Here is a 16,755-nt window from a genome sequence, read left to right as displayed (position 1 = left end):
ATAATTAAAAATTAATAATTCAAATATTATATATTAGAGACATTAAAATTATGTAATAAAGAAAAAATATAAAACATAAAAATAAATATTTTATCGTTATAAAACAGGGTAGAGGATAATTTTATTCTTAATTAGTTTTATTTAAACATTAACTCTAAAAAAAACTAAAGTGTTGGTGAAAACAAAATTTAGCGATTATATTTATTTAAATAAATGCAGGAACTAACAAATATAGTATGCAAAAATATCAGGACCAATAATTGGTTTAGGATTTGACTTTCCTAAATTTGAATCCGCCTAAATTAATAACAGATGCACATTTTTATATGTAAACCCGTTAAATATGATCCAAGCTCACCATATATGTGCATGTCTAAGTTTCGGGAATAGATAGTGAAAAAGCCTTTTTGGGCCAAGACCAGAGGATAACATAGAATGCAAATCAAATTTATCAAATTATAGTGAATTATTAAATACCGCCTCCTTTTTAGTAGTTATCGTTTTCATTTGGACATTTTTACCCTTCTCATAATTTTTTGATTAAAAACTAAAAATTCTCTCTCCAAAATCACAAACCCAAACAATAATAATTGAAATTATAAAAATAACTAATGTGTGACAACCTAAACCTCGGAAATGGATGATTACGAGTTGTAAACATTAAAATTTACGTTTTTTAGTAAAAAAAATCATGAAAATAATACATATTTTTTGTGACGATTTTGTATTTTTGGTCACAAAAAGTGAAAAATTTTGCATTTCGTCACAAAAATGGAACAATTTATCGTTTTTCGTCGCTAAAAATGGAATAATGGGCTGGGCGGATCCACCACCCACCCATCCAATGGGTTGGACGGATCCAGCACCCACCCCATTGGCTGGGTGGGTGCTGGATCCGCCCAACCCATTGGCTGGGCGGATCCTGAATCCGCCTAGGCCCAATTTTGCGTTTTTTTTTAAATTCAAATTTTTAAGTTTTGAAATTTTTGATGAAAAGGGTAAAATTGTCCAAATGAGAGCGGTGATAAGTAATTTGGGACAGTAAATACAACACCCATAAGATATCAAAACGGGTTATTTTAACGTAATTATATAATTTATATATTTCACGTTATATAAATTCAACAAATATAATAATTGAGCTAAACTTTAGGTGTAACTAGACTTGTTCACGGCACGGTACCCGTTCGTCAAAGGACTCCATCTAATGACTCGGATTTGGATAATGGAATTACGCTTAACCTGATCCAAGTCTGACAAAGTCCTCTTGCTTCTAGAGTGAGCTTAAGATTTATAAAAAAAAAAAAAATACGATAGTCCAGTATGTCCTATTAACATAATTATTAAATTTACATATTAAATAGTTATTTTTAAGTACAAATTTCAATTTTTATATATATATATATATATATATTGTTTTAGTGGTATTGAGTTTGAAATTTGATTTTTAAATCCAATTTTGTCTAAACCCATCTTGATTGACAACGGGATGGGCTTGCCCTCAGCACTTTTTGACGAAAATGCCTCCAAGTGTTTTGGACCAAAGACTATATCTCACACTCCTCAATGAAGGCCCATGAAGAACTCTCTCAAGAAGAGGGTCACATAGAATTTTCTAGCAACTGTATTGAAAATTGACGTTCTTTGGGGTAAGTTCCAAATTTACCATTAGGAAAGTACAAATTTACTCCTAACATTTAAAATGGTACTCCCTCTGTTTTATATTACATGTCATCAGTGGCAAATCCAGGATTTGAGGGAGCGGGGGGCAAAATTCTACGTAAAAATTTTTTAGATAAAAAATGTAAAATTGTTCAATTTTTTATGACAAAAAATGCAAAATTGTTCGATTTTTGGTGACGAAAAATGCAAAATCGTTCAATTGTCATGCATTATTTTCATGATTTTTTTTTATAAAAAACGTAAATTATAATGTTTCCGACTCGTAATCATCCATTTCCGGGATTCTCGGATTGTTACGCATCAAATATCCCTAACGTTTTGGGTCAGATGCAATTTTACCCCTAACATCTAAAATGGTGCAATTTTACCCCTAATGTTTGTAGCCAATAGCAATTTTATCCCTAACGTTGATAAATTGGATCAATTTCAGACACTATTATAAAATACAGTCATTTTTTTCTTTATTTTGCACAAATTGCATATCAATTTTGTAATTTTGCACCAATTTTACCTCTAACGTTGATAAATTGGATCAATTTCAGGCACTATTATTCATGACCGAGAAGATAGTTTGATGAATTATTTCTCAAATTGACCCAATTTATTAACGTTAGGGGTAAAATTGCTCTTGGCTTCCAACATTAGGGATAAAATTGTACCATTTTAGACGTTAGGGATAAAATTGCTCCTGACCCAAAACATTAGGGGTATTTTAACACTTTAACCTTTAATTTTGGAATTTAAAAAAAAAAAATCTTTTTTAATGGGATGAGGGGGGGGGAGGGCAAATGCCCCTTTTGACCCCCCTACATCCGCCCCTACATGTCGTTTTAAAGAGTTGCATAGAAATTAAGTATATTAAAAAAAACATTATTGGCCCTTGTTTATTGATTCCACTATTTATTTATTCTATAATAAGTCCATTATTCTAATTAATTTTCATAAACCCACGTTTTATAGCAAGAAAAAAGATGACTTAACGTGTACTGATCATATAAAATGACATGTAATATGAAACAAAACAAAAAAGTCTCTAGAAAGACATGTAATATGAAACAAAAAACTTAATGTTAATGTTACCAAAAAAAAAAGTTCAACTTCACCCCTAATACAACAAAAAAAAAAATTAAACGGACTAATTCAACAGTTATTCTATTATCACATCGAATCTACTAAACAAATTTGTCGATAAAATCAAACAGTTACGTATATTTGTACAGGCTGTTTGTACATGTTTTAACATTATAAGCATTTATGTTATTTACATCTACATTGAAAGACAAATTTGCACATTATCCCTTACTAGCTTTACACCCGCGCAATGCACGGGATTTTTTTTCTTAATATCTAACTAATATATGAAAGTTATTATATAAAATATTTAATATTTAATAAATATATAAACCAATTATTGACCAGTGAATTACATTATAATTATTTAATCAAAAGTACAGATGAACTAACTTCTATTAAAAAAAAATCTATGATAATTCTGTTGGGTATACATCCCAAGTCCCACATCGAAAAGATACAAGGGGTGTACACAAAAATTCACAAAACTGAAAAATCGAAAAACCAAACCGAAAATAAGGTTAACCGAAACTGATGGACTAGTGTACGGTTTTTAATTTTAAAAATAGTGGTTAATGGTTACGATTACGGTTTTCATATTCTAAAACCCGCGGTTAACCGAAACCGATCGAATTCAATTAAATGTATATATATATATATATATATTTATATTTATACATTTATTTATTTATATTTATACATATTATTAGTTATTATCTCACTTAAAATAAATACAGGGATTAATAGCAAAAATTTAACAAGAAACACTAATTATTTCCGGTGATTAAGACTCAACGATGGAATATTTCGTCTCAAATATCGTTGTACTATCAAATTTGTCACAAAGTCGATAACTAGTGAAATTAATATATACCTGGACAGAGCTTAGTTGGTATAGCATGGAAGATAATAATCATGGTCCAAAAAACATAGTAATTTAGAGTTGTTGTAAAGGGAAAATACAGTGTCAGATCCATAGTCCACATGTACATAATGCACGCACATCTCCCTCTCCGTCGTTAATATTTTCAACTCGCTATTGATCCGTCGTCCCACTCACAATAAATTTATCTTTATTTACTAATGGTTAGAAACCGAAATAAAAGGTTAACCGACCGAAATAATTGGTTAACCGATTAGTGGTTAACCGAATTTAATGGACTAGTGTATGGTTAATGTTTGTAAAATCCGATAATATGGTTAACCGACCGAATTAACTTTAATGGACTGGTTAACCGACCACGTGCACCCCTACAAGGGAGTTACATAGTCTATAAAGAAGTTCACCAACTACATTAGTATGAGGCCTTTTGGGAAGGAGCCCAAAAACAAATCCGTGCGGGCTTGGCCCAAAGCGGACAATATTATACTAATGGTGTAGCTGTTGAACTCGTGGGCCCTTCAAATTCTATATAGTTGATATAAATCACTCTATCAAAAAAAAAATCACAAATTAAATAAGAAAAACAATTGTCCAAGGTTTCTTAAAATTAATGAATTCTCAAAATTCACATCCTAATTGACTTCCAAAAGATAATCAAATTGATAGAAAACAAAACAAAATACATTAAAAAAGATTCATATGTCCTCAATTCTCTATAAACCCAATATCAAAACCAGAGCCATTCTTTTTCAATCCTGTCTGTTGAATTCAATCAAAAAAAAAAGAATAAAAAGAAGCAATACCATCATCAATTGAAAAAAACAAAGTGCATGCCAAAATCATAGAAATGAAAAAGCCCAATTGTACCAAATCGTTTTCAAGGAGGAACTGCTTAGAGGTTTAGCCATCTTTTGACATGGGAGTTGTTCAAGGAGGAACTGCATAGAGGTTCAGCCATCTAGACATCCCCAACCCATATGAGGAATTGGCAACCGAAGCTGAGGAGTTCGAGTTGGTTGCCTACATGGTACCTCGCCAACCGAAGCTGCAAGAAGTTGGTTATTTTGTCAACGGATTAAGGGAGGAACTTGGAGATAAAGTGTGGATGCACAATCCGATGACTCAGCCAAGAAGCGATGAGGTTAGCCAGAATGGCCAAGAAGGATCTCTCCAATAGCACGTGAAAAGAAGGGTACTCAGTGGACCGGGTCAGAAAATAAGACTGATAATCAAGGGACTAAACATCTAACTCAGAAGGAGTGGGACGATCGGAAAAGGAAGGGGCTTTGCTTCCGATGTGGCCAGTTGTACTGTCCCCAACACTGTTGTCCAACAGGGAAACTACGGATATTGGTCCTAGCTGATGATGAAGAGGTGGACATGGAAGGAGAAATTGCTTTAGCCGAAGGGGCAGCAGAATTGGTGAATGAAGAGGATGGAAAGGGTGAGTTTCAATGGGACGGTGTAATTAGTTTGGTGAATGAAGAGGATGGAAAGAGTGCTTTGCTTTCTGCAGCCTTCACAACAGTGCCTACCAAAAATTGCTCAATTGAAAATGTTAGCTAAACTATAAACCTAAAACAAATAAGCAAGAAAGATAAAAACATGGCAATAGGAAAGAATATTAAACCACATACAACAACAACAAAGCCTTAGTCCCGAAATGATTCAGGGTCATCTAACATGAACCATCATATAAAACCGTGAAATCAAGTCGTGTCAGCGACACAAATTCTCTCCCTCCACTCTTTCCACATCCATCTCAACATACGCATTTCCATCAACGACATCTTATGAGTGTGACAGTGTTTCACTGCCCAACACTCCGTACCATATAACAGTGCTGGTTTGATTGCCGTGCGGTAGAATTTTCCCTTCGATCTATTTGGCATGCCGGGATCACAAAGGAAACCCGTAGCACTCTTCCACTTCGCCCAACCAGATTTAATCCTATGAGCAACATATTCATCTACTTCTCCATCCGTTTGAATAATAGATCCTAAATACCGAAAGCAATCCGATGCCTGAACAACTCTCCCATCTAGGGTGATTGTCTCTGCCTCCCTACTCCTATCGCCGCTAAACTTACACTCCAAATATTCTGTCTTATCTCGGCTCAGCTTAAAGCCTCTAGATTCTAAAGTTTGTCTCCATAGTTCCAACTTCCTCTCCACGCCTTCTTTCGTCTCATCAACCAACACAATATCATCTGCAAACAACATGCACCATGATATACCATCTTGAAGTGAACTCGTTAGTTCATCCATAACGATGGCAAAAAGAAATGGACTTAGTGCAGAACCTTGACGCACTCCAATCGTAATAGGTTCAGTCTTCACAATGTATATAGATAAAAAAAATGCAAGTGATGATACAGAATATCTAATAAAAACCAGCAAAAACATAGTCCAACAATCAGTAGTAAAATGATTCCAAGGGACATAACTAAGCTTGCAATAAAAAATAGGTAGAGTAAAAAAAAAATTTACATAATTATATATCATATATTACAACTGTGTCAAATAAATTGTGACAAATGGATTTTCTCTATAAATTTGTGTTGTCTAATTACATTAAGTTAGACTAGAAAATGAATCTCGAATCAGTAACGGTGAAAATTTCTACTTGATTCTGATTCTGGAATCATAGCATTAGATAGTAATGCAGTCTGCAAACTCCTTCCTTCTGGTTCCTGAAGAAATTTGTTGTCTTCTATGTATGATTGGATCTCCAAGATTATGGGATTCAACTCCGAATCTTTTTGCTCCCTCAATGCCTTCAAAAAGTCCTCGGAGACAATTTTTAGTATCTTCCTAAACTGAGATTTGTATCTTCTGAACAAGACAAACCCTGCTGTCTGGTGATAAAAAAAAACATAGGGTCGTATTACAACTAAGTACAGGAAAAATGCAATTACAGTCACCCAACGTTAGGGTTAAATGCACCATTGGTCACTGAACTTAGATGGTTATCTCAAAATAGTCACTCAACTTCAATTTGTCTCAATAAAATCATTCTGCTTTAAGTTTTGTTTCAATTAAGTCACTATAACGATTTTAATGATTAAAAATCACCAAATGATGACATGAGTCATACGTCAATATGAGATAACTCATATTTCTAAACAAAATGACACATGACATCCACCTATGCACCACATGGCTATCATGTGTCGATTATTTTTATGGAAAAAAAAACTAAAAGTTAGTTTTTTTCATAAAAATACCCGACATGCGGCTGTCACATTTCGTTCCGGTCAGAGATTTGAGTTAACTCATGTTGACGTGTCATCCATGTCATTATTTCGATGCGTTTTAACCACTAAAATTGATGGAGTGATCTAATTGGGAAAAAACTCAAAGTTGAGTGATTTTATTGAGACAAATTGAAGTTGAGTGACCTTTTATTGAGACAAATTCGTTTCTTTCTTCTATTGCCCTTTTCACCGGAAATCAGTAAACCCATGGATCTCAAGTCACTACTTTTTTGACATGAGGATTAGAAACGGATGACATGGCAGCCACATGGCACATCTAGCAAATGGGTTCGTAATTTCCAGTCAAAATGACAACAGACGCAACGAAAGTCAAAAAAAGGACAATGTCATGAATATTTGGCCACAATTATACCAGAAAGAAAGGACGTGTCATTACATTGACATTACGTAAGATACAGTAACATATCATGTAAGCTCCACTAATGTCATATTAGCAACAAAAACAGCCCAATCGCGGTTTACAAACAGCAAATTGAAGTTTTGAAGTGTTTATATAGAGTCGTATTCATAGCCATGGAGTTCAATAGGCTTTATAATGGCTTGAAGTCATGGTCAAGTTATGCCACGTTCATTTTCCAATATATACTTGGTCGGAAATCATTGAGTGACCGTTATTACATTTTAACCCATCAAGTACACCAAAAATATGTAATTGACTTACTTGTAGGAATGCATTCAAGGCATGAGCAGTGTATGTGTTGGCAGGGAGATCATTCAAGAACCTTGCAAGCCATGCCCAACCTTCTTTTGCACCGTGAAGATTCAGAACACCCGGTACTTCTGTCTGGCATTGTAGTACAATTTAATGGAGTTAGACCCCCAACTTAATAAGGAATTCTGCACAGTAAAGTTTTGACTGGCAAAAGATGGATAAATTACATACATTGCCCTTGAACTATAGGGTTACTAACATTACAGCCCTAAATTTCATTTCTTGATAAAAAAATTGTGTAGTCTAACTTGTCCATGCACCATTTTGTTAATTTTTTTTTTTACAGACTTTTGCTATTTTGGACTTTAATGTTAGGGTAATGTAAAGTTCAAGGATTTTTATGTCAAAATTGAAGTTTAAGGGCCATAATGTTAGTAGTGATATAGTTTAAAAGGCTATGGATGTACTTTACCGGCAAAAGACATTTTAGCCTTTTTCATTAAGCCATGTACTTCGATTTGGCCTTAGTCCCTCTATCAGACATAATTCTTACTCTCCATCAATTGACTACAAGGATTCCAGAAATTTTGTCGAGCAGAGCCAATGGACGGAGAGTGAGAATGTTTGACAAATTTGTCTGGAAAGGGCTATATTAATTGAAAATTATAAGTAGAGGAGCTAACGTAAGGCCAAATCTAGAGGCTTATTAAAAAAAAAAAAAAAAAAAAAAAAAAAAAAAAGACAAATACAGCACACAAAATATGACATTTGCCATTTTTTACCATAATGAAGATAGCAGCAAACCTGGATAAGAGCCGCATAAAATTTCATGTAAGATGTTAATCTCTTCAAATAATCTTCAGTGCTTTCCAGCTTTCCATCAAGATCTTGATACCCAAGAGTTCTGAAGTAAGCCTCTTTTGATTCAAATGCCGACTGAACATATATATCATAAAATAATAATGAGGGAAAGAGCCAATTGATCTAAAAACTTAAACTCATAGATAAGACACGATAATAACATTTATTATTATTATTATTATCTCTGACACATCCCAAATAACATGAATGCGCTATATCCTTGTGCATAAACAGATTCAAAGCGAGTGAAGCCGTAACTAACCTTTGAGTAAGCAATATGCTTTGGGACAGTGTAGATACAAGCTTTGTGGAATTCAGCAAGAAGAATCTCCATTGCATGTGGGATCTGCTTCACAAACAAATCCAATGAAGTTGGGAAAGAATATAACCAAGAATTAGGGGAAACAAGTTGCAACCCGAATAAAATGATTCTCAATTCCCTAAATCTCCTAGCCTAGGTACTCACGTTCTTTGTTGCACAAAAACTTTGATTTTAAAGTGTTTTATGTTTCGAGAAACGCTTCGGAACCCAAAGCTCTCGGAACCTTATACGAAAGGTTTAGGGTCACGGGTCATGTTTTTGTAATTTAAAGAAGTTAAGAACTCATTTCCTAGGATGTAATGTGTTTTCAAAAGTGGATCAATGTTAATCACATGTTCAGTAAAAGGGACATAAAGCAGCATACAATACCTGAGAAGTAACTAGAACAATGACATAACCACATGCAAAAGCAGCACTACTATCAGGAGTTTCACAGCCTGAAACGACCTGTGAAAATCAAAACATAAGGAAAGAAAAGTACAGTTAAGCAAGTTTCCGTGTCCGGTGCATGTACAAAGCAACAAAAACATAGCAAATATTATGGATAAAATACATCCACGGCCCCTGAACATGTCTGATTACATCATTGACGCTTTTTTTTATCCATATCACCATAAATTACGGTCAAATAACCTATTTTCAGGTCATCATTTTGTTAATTTTTTAACGGAAAGTGAACTTTAATGTTACGTAATGTAAATTTCAAGGATTTAATGTTACATATGAATTGACTACAAAGAATAGGTAAAGAGCCAAGAAGGAGCATGTTCGACCAATCAGTATAGATACCTTCTTTACAAAAGCTGCAATGCTGATGGATTGAGGACATGAAGGGTTCGTGAAGATCTTGACAAGTTCAGTTGATTTAGCTCTGCATAGGTGAATTGATAGAATCAAAGAAATGAACAAAAACAAACAAAAAGAACACATAATATATTGAAGTGAATGGTAATGATAATTTAAACCAAAAAGAATATCAACTAAAATGGAAGACAGATTATCTGGTCTGAACTCAGAATTCAATCGGGCAAATAAGGACTGCCTCACACAAATGACAATTAGTTGGAAAACTTAATCATATCTAACCAAAGAAAATTAATATATTACTGTCAGGTGTCATTTATATTGGACTGAGTTTCATGCCATTTCATGAATTATAAACATAAGTTGCAGACTTATAATTATAAGTGGAAGTGCACATGACAGAAAACTCAGGAAAAGAGAAAAAATTTAAGACTGAAATGGAACTGCTTGTGCAGTCTTAAATTTGGGCCTAACTCACCTACAAAAGGTGCCTTGAAGGGAGAGAATTGACTCATTACCTTTCTAGCTATAAGAGGGATGCTAAACACACCTTCTCACCTCACGTCCAGGACTGGACATCTGGGATGTGAAGTTCGCAAGACTAGACATCTGCAGGTGGCCTAACATTGGACTAAGAGGTTCTAACATTGAAGTTTGCAGGACTAGACAACTGCAGGTGGCCCGACATCAGAATAGGAGGCTTTGATACCATCTTAAACTTGGGCCTGACTCATGCCAAAAATGGACATATAGAGTGAAGTTTACAGACTAATCATTTGCAGGTGGCACAAAATTGGACTAGGAGGTTCTTATACCATTTTATAAAGAGCACCTTGAAGGGGGAGGACTCTCACTCACACTTTAAATGAATCATTACCTTTATAGCTAGCCAATGTGGGATACTTAAAATGCATAAATGACGTTTCTATATACATTAAGACATCTTCCTTACCTGACGCTGTCTTTGCTGCCCCTTACTTGTCTTATCAACCTAGCAACATGGCTCTCATAGTTGCTGAAACCCTAAGCAGAAATTAAACCAGAAAGTGAGTCAGCATATGAAACAAAAGACTGCAATCAGAAAATACTGCAATCTCTGATATAAAATCGGATATGGAAGTAGAAAATCCATGGATAGTAATCACACTAACAAGCCCAAGAATATGTTAAGAAAACTTATGCAGTAATGTTCTGCGGGTAAAATACATCTATGACCCTTGAACCATAGTACTACTATCACTATAGCCCCTCAACGTCATTTCTTGACATAAAAATTCTTAAACTTTACATTCTCTAACACTAAAGTCCAAATCAACAAAAATCAGTTAAAAAATAACAAAATGATGACCTAGACAAGTTTGACTACATCATTGACTCTTTTTATCCACATCATAAAAAATTATGGTCATATACCTATTCTACCCTCATCATTTCATTAATTTTTTAAAGGACTTCTGTTGATTTGGACTTTAGTGTTACAGAATGTAAAGTTTAAGGATTTTTATGTCAAGAAATGAAGTTTATGGGCAATAATGTTAATAGCTTAGTTCAGGGGCCATGAATGTAATTTTTTAAAATATATGCTGCTGAAATAGAATTTCAATATTAAATACAACTCCAAAATAATCAAATATTTCAAAATTATACAGGAAAGTATCAGTAAAAGTATGTTGTGATAACAGCGAGGGAGAAGTGCATTTAAAATTTGAACACCTCAAATGCCAGGCATACCATATTAGAACTTGATTTCAATCTCTGGTTTTCTTCATCCAACGTTTTAAGCTTCTTTAATCTCTCTTGCTCAAGAATAAGAGCGCTTTCTGCAGCCTTCACAACAGTACCTGCCAAAAATTGCTCAATTGAAAATGTTAGTTAAATTGTAAACCTTAAAATAAACAGGCAAGAAAGATATAAAAACCACATTAGGAAAGAATAAGAATTGTCAAGACATAGATACACACACACACACGCACAAGAAGAAAGAAGAAGAAAAACCACGCAGGTGATGATACAGAAGATCTAAAAGAAACCCACCGATCAGTAGTAAAAAGATTTCAAGGGACCTAAATATGCTTGCAATGAGCAAGAAATTAGTGAAAGATAATTAGAAAAACAAATAGTATAAGAAAAAGGTATGAGTAAAAAATTTCTTTACTTTTCAAAAACTGTTACTACTAGATAAAATCAGGAGGAGCAAAAAGCAGAGCAGCATAAGAAAATGTATGAAGTAGTTAATACAGGCAGTCAAACAGCAGTTTTGAGTACTTTGTAAGACGATAGAAAAGAATTGAGAGTACCTGATGATCCAGTTTTATTGTGACCATTAGATCTGGATCCCTTCTGAAGATTCTGATTCCCAGAACTTGGATTTAGTTGAGGTCCAGCAAGATCCCCTTGAGGGACCACAGCAGTTACCCTTTTTGCGGCAGCCTCCTTCTCTGCAGCTTCCTTTGCCGCTTTCCTCTCTGCTTCTAGAGCAACCATTTTTGCTTCCTCAGCTTTACGTTTAGCCTGAGTCCAAATATGTGATTATTGCACTGTTTGACCAACAAGTACTCCATGTAGTAGAAGTTTTATGGCAGTTAGATCTCCACGGTTAAGCTAAGGTAGCTGTCTCGTTACACAGTATATATGTTTACCCATACAATGGCAACTACATGGGAAGCATTTGAAAAAATATCACCAAAGTAACATTTTAAATAAAATGAAATTCCTGCTTGCAGAGAGAAATATTTGGAAATACAGTAACAAACCTCTGCTTCTGCTCTAAGTCTCTCTTGGTATAGTCTTTCTTCTTGTAAAGCTTTTTCCTTTCTTTTAGCTTCTTCATAAGCTGCATCACTCCTTATTCTCCGTTCTTCTATTTGCAATTTAATGTCTTGATCCCGCTGGATAGCGGTCATGTACTCATCCAGTGCTTCTGCCCTGCAGTATTACAAACACACATCATATTTAGTTTATGATTTCTAATGATTCATATAGTGTTCTTGAGTCTAAAGCCAAGCAATTGGAATGCCTTCCCCGTCCCCGTGCCAACTCCGGAGATAAAAAGGGCGGCCCGGTGCACTACGAGTCCGGAGATAAAAGGGCGGCCCGGTCGCATTACGCGTCCCCGCTGAGCGAGGGTCCGGGGAGGGGTCCCACCACAAGGGTGTATTGGGGGCAAGCCTTCCCTTGCCAATTTAATTGGCAAGAGGCCGCTCCTAAGACTCGAACCCGTGACCTCTGGTCACACGACAACAACGTTTTACCGGTGCACTACGAGTCCGGAGATAAATAAAAAAAATTCCCCATCCCTTCCCGGTAGGGAACTTTTTCAGGGATTCCCGTCCCTGTCGGAGGAGCAGGTCACCACAGGACGGGGAATCCCTGCCCCATAGACAACCCTAAATAGAACATCTGCCTGGATACATCATTTGCTATAACCATCTTTGATATCAGCAACTTTCTTTTTCACAGTCAAAAACCGGATATTCATTCATTCGGAACAAGAAGCTGTTAAAACTTAAATCTAACTCCAATTTGAGTCAACCATTGCAACTACCCCCACTCCATAGTTCAGAATTGTAAATAATTTTTCTAAGATATGTCCAACAGAAAATTAGAAAAAAAAAAAAAAAAAATACTGAAGATTTTGCTACTCCATGAATCCTCTTTGCAGCCACTTTGCTGCATTCTAGACCAATTGCCCGTCACCTAAAATAGATATGCAGAGACCCACAAAGCCAAGCCAAACTAACCGAATTAGAAGCTAGAACCTCTATAGGAAAAACTGGCAAGTTTCCATTTTTATCCTTTTCTATCTCTTTTTCAGTTATGTTGAGAATGAAGAAAAGCCAAATAAATGAATAACAACTAACAAGGAAACAATCTTACATTTTACGTTGATATTGAGTATCAAATTTCCGTTCAGACTCCTTTCTTGCTTCCCTATACTTCTCAACTCGCCTGAATGCAGAATCAGATTTTTCACTTTCTCTCATCAATTCCATCTCTAATTCTGATATTTTATTCCTAATCTCCTCCTGTAAACAAGCGAATTATCATTGTTATAAAAAAGAAGCTTGAAAAGCCTATTAAGTCATTATTCAAACAATGCATGGATTCCCTACTCAGATGTCAACTCTATGGGTGTCAAAACAAGTTATAGTGTCATAATCGTGTTATGTGATCTATATACTCCAGATGATTATATATGACATAAATGCAATATAAATGATAATCGGGTCAAACAGGTGGTATTAGATGGATTGTCACTGGTGTTCTGACACCCCTAGACTCGCACATTATCAAACCCAATTTTTAAGAGATGCAAATAAAAGATTGACCATTAGAATTTAGAAGAAAAAAAATACCTTAACTCCAAGTTGATGCTCCTGGGTTAGCTCAAAAACTGCACCTTCCGACATCCCCACTTTATCCATTAAATAGGATTGGTCATCAAGACATAAGTCATAATCAGAATCATCACTTTCACTGCAATGTAGCAACAAATAATATAAGATATTTCTTACAGATTGGAAATGAACATAACAAATAAGTTAGTTCAAGGTCATACCTAAGATAAATATCATCACAATTGAACCGTTTAGCCACCAATGAACCATGACCAAGCTCCTCATCATCATCTCCCTCAGAATCCTCCAATTCAGCATCAGAAACATGTACTACAAATGCATTTGACTTTCGCCCCATGTTCTTCCTACTTGAAAAATCTCTGAAAACACAACATCAATGTTACATTTTAACATATTCAACAACAACAAAAAGAAAATTATCCTTCAGAGATTTGGGAAAGTACCCAATTTGGGTCTTGATAAAAGGAACGGGAACTTGAGAGGAGGCATTGAGCTTCTTTTCCAGTGCATTGAGCTCCAATAACAGTGAATTGAAGCTCCAATCGGGATCAGGGTCAGCTGTGATCGCATTAACTTTCGGTGGGCAGCGAATTTCCAAGTTAACAACACCCCTAGAAAAAGAAATAGATCAAATTTTCTAGAAATTAGAGATAAATAAACATCCAAATAGTTAAGGAATTTGGTAAGAAATTAGGACTTACATTGCTTGAAAATTGAGAGCTTTCTATCAACGATTGGAGATCACACTTTAAACAAATACTGCATCAACAAAATTGAAGTTGCCCTAATGAAATTAGCTGAAGCAACAGAATGGGAAATGCAAATCAGCTTTATGAGCAGCTAGAGTGGCTCTCATGGAATCTTAGAGAGGTTTGGCAACAACAAAACCTTTCCAAATACGCCCTAATACAAAATCCCCAAAACGTTAGATTTTTGCTCCGTTGAGGACCTAAATTTTTTTTGATCAAAAGTTCAATGCGTAAGGCTTTTTATAACTTCAAAAATCAGTTAATTTGGACCATCACCTGTAAGATTCCTGAAAATTGTGTGCTCAAATATGGAAGCCATAATTGAAGTGAGTGTACTATATTCTAACCTGCATAAAAAAAAAGGGCGGCCCGGTCGCACTACGCGTCCGGGCTGAGCGAGGGTCCGGGGAGGGGTCCCACCACAAGGGTGTACCGGGGGCAAGCCTTCCCCTGCCAATTTTTTTTGGCAAGAGGCCGCTCCCAAGACTCGAACCCGTGACCTCTTGGTCACACGACAACAACGTTTACCGTTGCGCCAAGGCTCGCCCGCATATTCTAACCTGCATAATCCTAAAAAAAGTACAAGGCCAAATTTGTTCCTAAAATCATATTCTTACACTTGACAACACCCACAGGTATTCTAAATCATAGACAACAAAGTACAAGGCCAAATTTGTTCCTAAAATAATCGATTAAGGTATTTTACTTTTTTGTGGCAAAAAGATCCAACGATGCTCCAAAGTTCAGCTATATGCAACCAAATTAATTATTGATATGAGAAACAGCCATATTCTCCCCCAGAGTTCAGTAAAAGATGAGAGACAGAAAAAATCATCACAGACGGAGAAATAAATAAAAATTAAAATCAACATAACAAGTTCAAATAAAAACCGTTGATCGGAGAAGGAAGTGAACTGACCGGAGACGACGGAAAGGAGAACAGAGATGGCCGAGAAAGAGATTGGTGAACGTAGGAGATCAGAGACGGCCGAGAAAGAGATTGGTGAACAGAGACGGCAGCGCGTTGTTGCTGAAAAAAGAAACACACTATTAAAACACTTCATTCCGTTACCCTATACATACTTTGATTAAAAAAAAAAAAAAGGTTAATTACAAATAACTACCCCGCGTTTTGGCCGATTTGTGATATGGTATCTGTAGTATTTTTTTCCAAACACAACTCTGTAGTATGTAAAATTTTGCAGTTAAGTTCACTTTGTCAGAATTTGATCGATAACGACTTCAAAATGAAAATTTTTAAGAGTTAAATGATATTTTAAGCAACTTTAATTCTTGGAATTTTTAGGTTTGAGTTCATTTAGATGTTGTTTTTTATGAGAGAGAAATATAATGTTTAGAAAGAGAAAAGTTCAAAATGATGATTTTGAAAAATTAAGGATATGGTTCCATAGTAAATATGATATCAAACAAGTTTAATTCTTGGAAATTTTCATTTTTAGTTAAATTTGACAAAGTAAAAAAACATATAAAATTTTGTAAGGTTGTGTTTGCAAAAAAATACCACACTTATCACATCGTAAATCACTAAATTAGCCCCCAAACTATTCCTCAAAAATCAATTAGCTCCCTATTCTTTCAAAACAGTCAAATCAACCCCTTATCCAAGTTTTTTATATCCCCGATTCACCCCTCACTCAAGACACCGTAAGTTCTCTTCCATTTTAAGAGTTTGTGGAATAAAAAAACTGAATATTTAATTAAAAAGGTAAGGTTTCAATTCAACTGTTAAAATAATAATTAATGGTAAAAAGCATTTAGAGTCCTTTAATCTTTTATTCTTTGGTTTATTATCTTTTGATATTTTATTTGGATACATTAAACCTATGATTATTTATTGTTAGTATTATTAAATTTCTACTTATCAAATTAGTTAAAAAAAATATCATTAATTTCATTTGTATTTTAAAAATTGGATAAATAATTTATTAGTCCCTGAGTTTATGCATATTACATCAGTTAGTCTTTCTGTTTTTAGAAACATTATAACATCCTTGAATTTTGATAAAACTAACTATTTAGTCCTCACATCCATCAATTTTATATAAAATGATAAATTTACCCTTCTATTACTAAT

General features: G+C 34.8%; 1 protein-coding gene across 1 annotated transcript; it reads right to left on the bottom strand.

Annotated features, from left to right (window-relative positions):
• Positions 1-6,103: 6,103 nt before the first annotated feature.
• Positions 6,104-15,708, bottom strand: LOC136230519 (mRNA export factor GLE1). Its single transcript, XM_066019601.1, has 16 exons — positions 15,580-15,708; positions 14,613-14,670; positions 14,355-14,522; positions 14,112-14,270; positions 13,909-14,029; positions 13,430-13,578; positions 12,307-12,478; positions 11,851-12,064; positions 11,285-11,394; positions 10,506-10,576; positions 9,539-9,620; positions 9,119-9,196; positions 8,690-8,773; positions 8,371-8,502; positions 7,576-7,698; positions 6,104-6,494 (listed from the first exon to the last, which is right to left on the bottom strand). Coding segments are annotated over exons 2-16 (1,920 nt in total). The 5' UTR covers positions 14,615-14,670; positions 15,580-15,708; the 3' UTR covers positions 6,104-6,239.
• Positions 15,709-16,755: the final 1,047 nt, after the last annotated feature.

The sequence above is a fragment of the Euphorbia lathyris genome, chromosome 5 (genome assembly GCF_963576675.1).
Source record: "Euphorbia lathyris chromosome 5, ddEupLath1.1, whole genome shotgun sequence".
Lineage (NCBI taxonomy): Eukaryota > Viridiplantae > Streptophyta > Magnoliopsida > Malpighiales > Euphorbiaceae > Euphorbia > Euphorbia lathyris.
Note: the sequence above shows the minus strand (reverse complement) of the source record. Positions and strands in the feature narration are given on the sequence as shown.

Bases quoted from the DNA above. Each gene is read 5' to 3' on its own strand.
- LOC136230519 (XM_066019601.1), bottom strand. The intron at 14,271-14,354 runs GTACTTTCCCAA...TTGTGTTTTCAG, and splicing joins TTTATCAAGACCCAAATTGG to AGATTTTTCAAGTAGGAAGA. The intron at 8,503-8,689 runs GTTAGTTACGGC...ATATATGTTCAG, and splicing joins AGCATATTGCTTACTCAAAG to TCGGCATTTGAATCAAAAGA.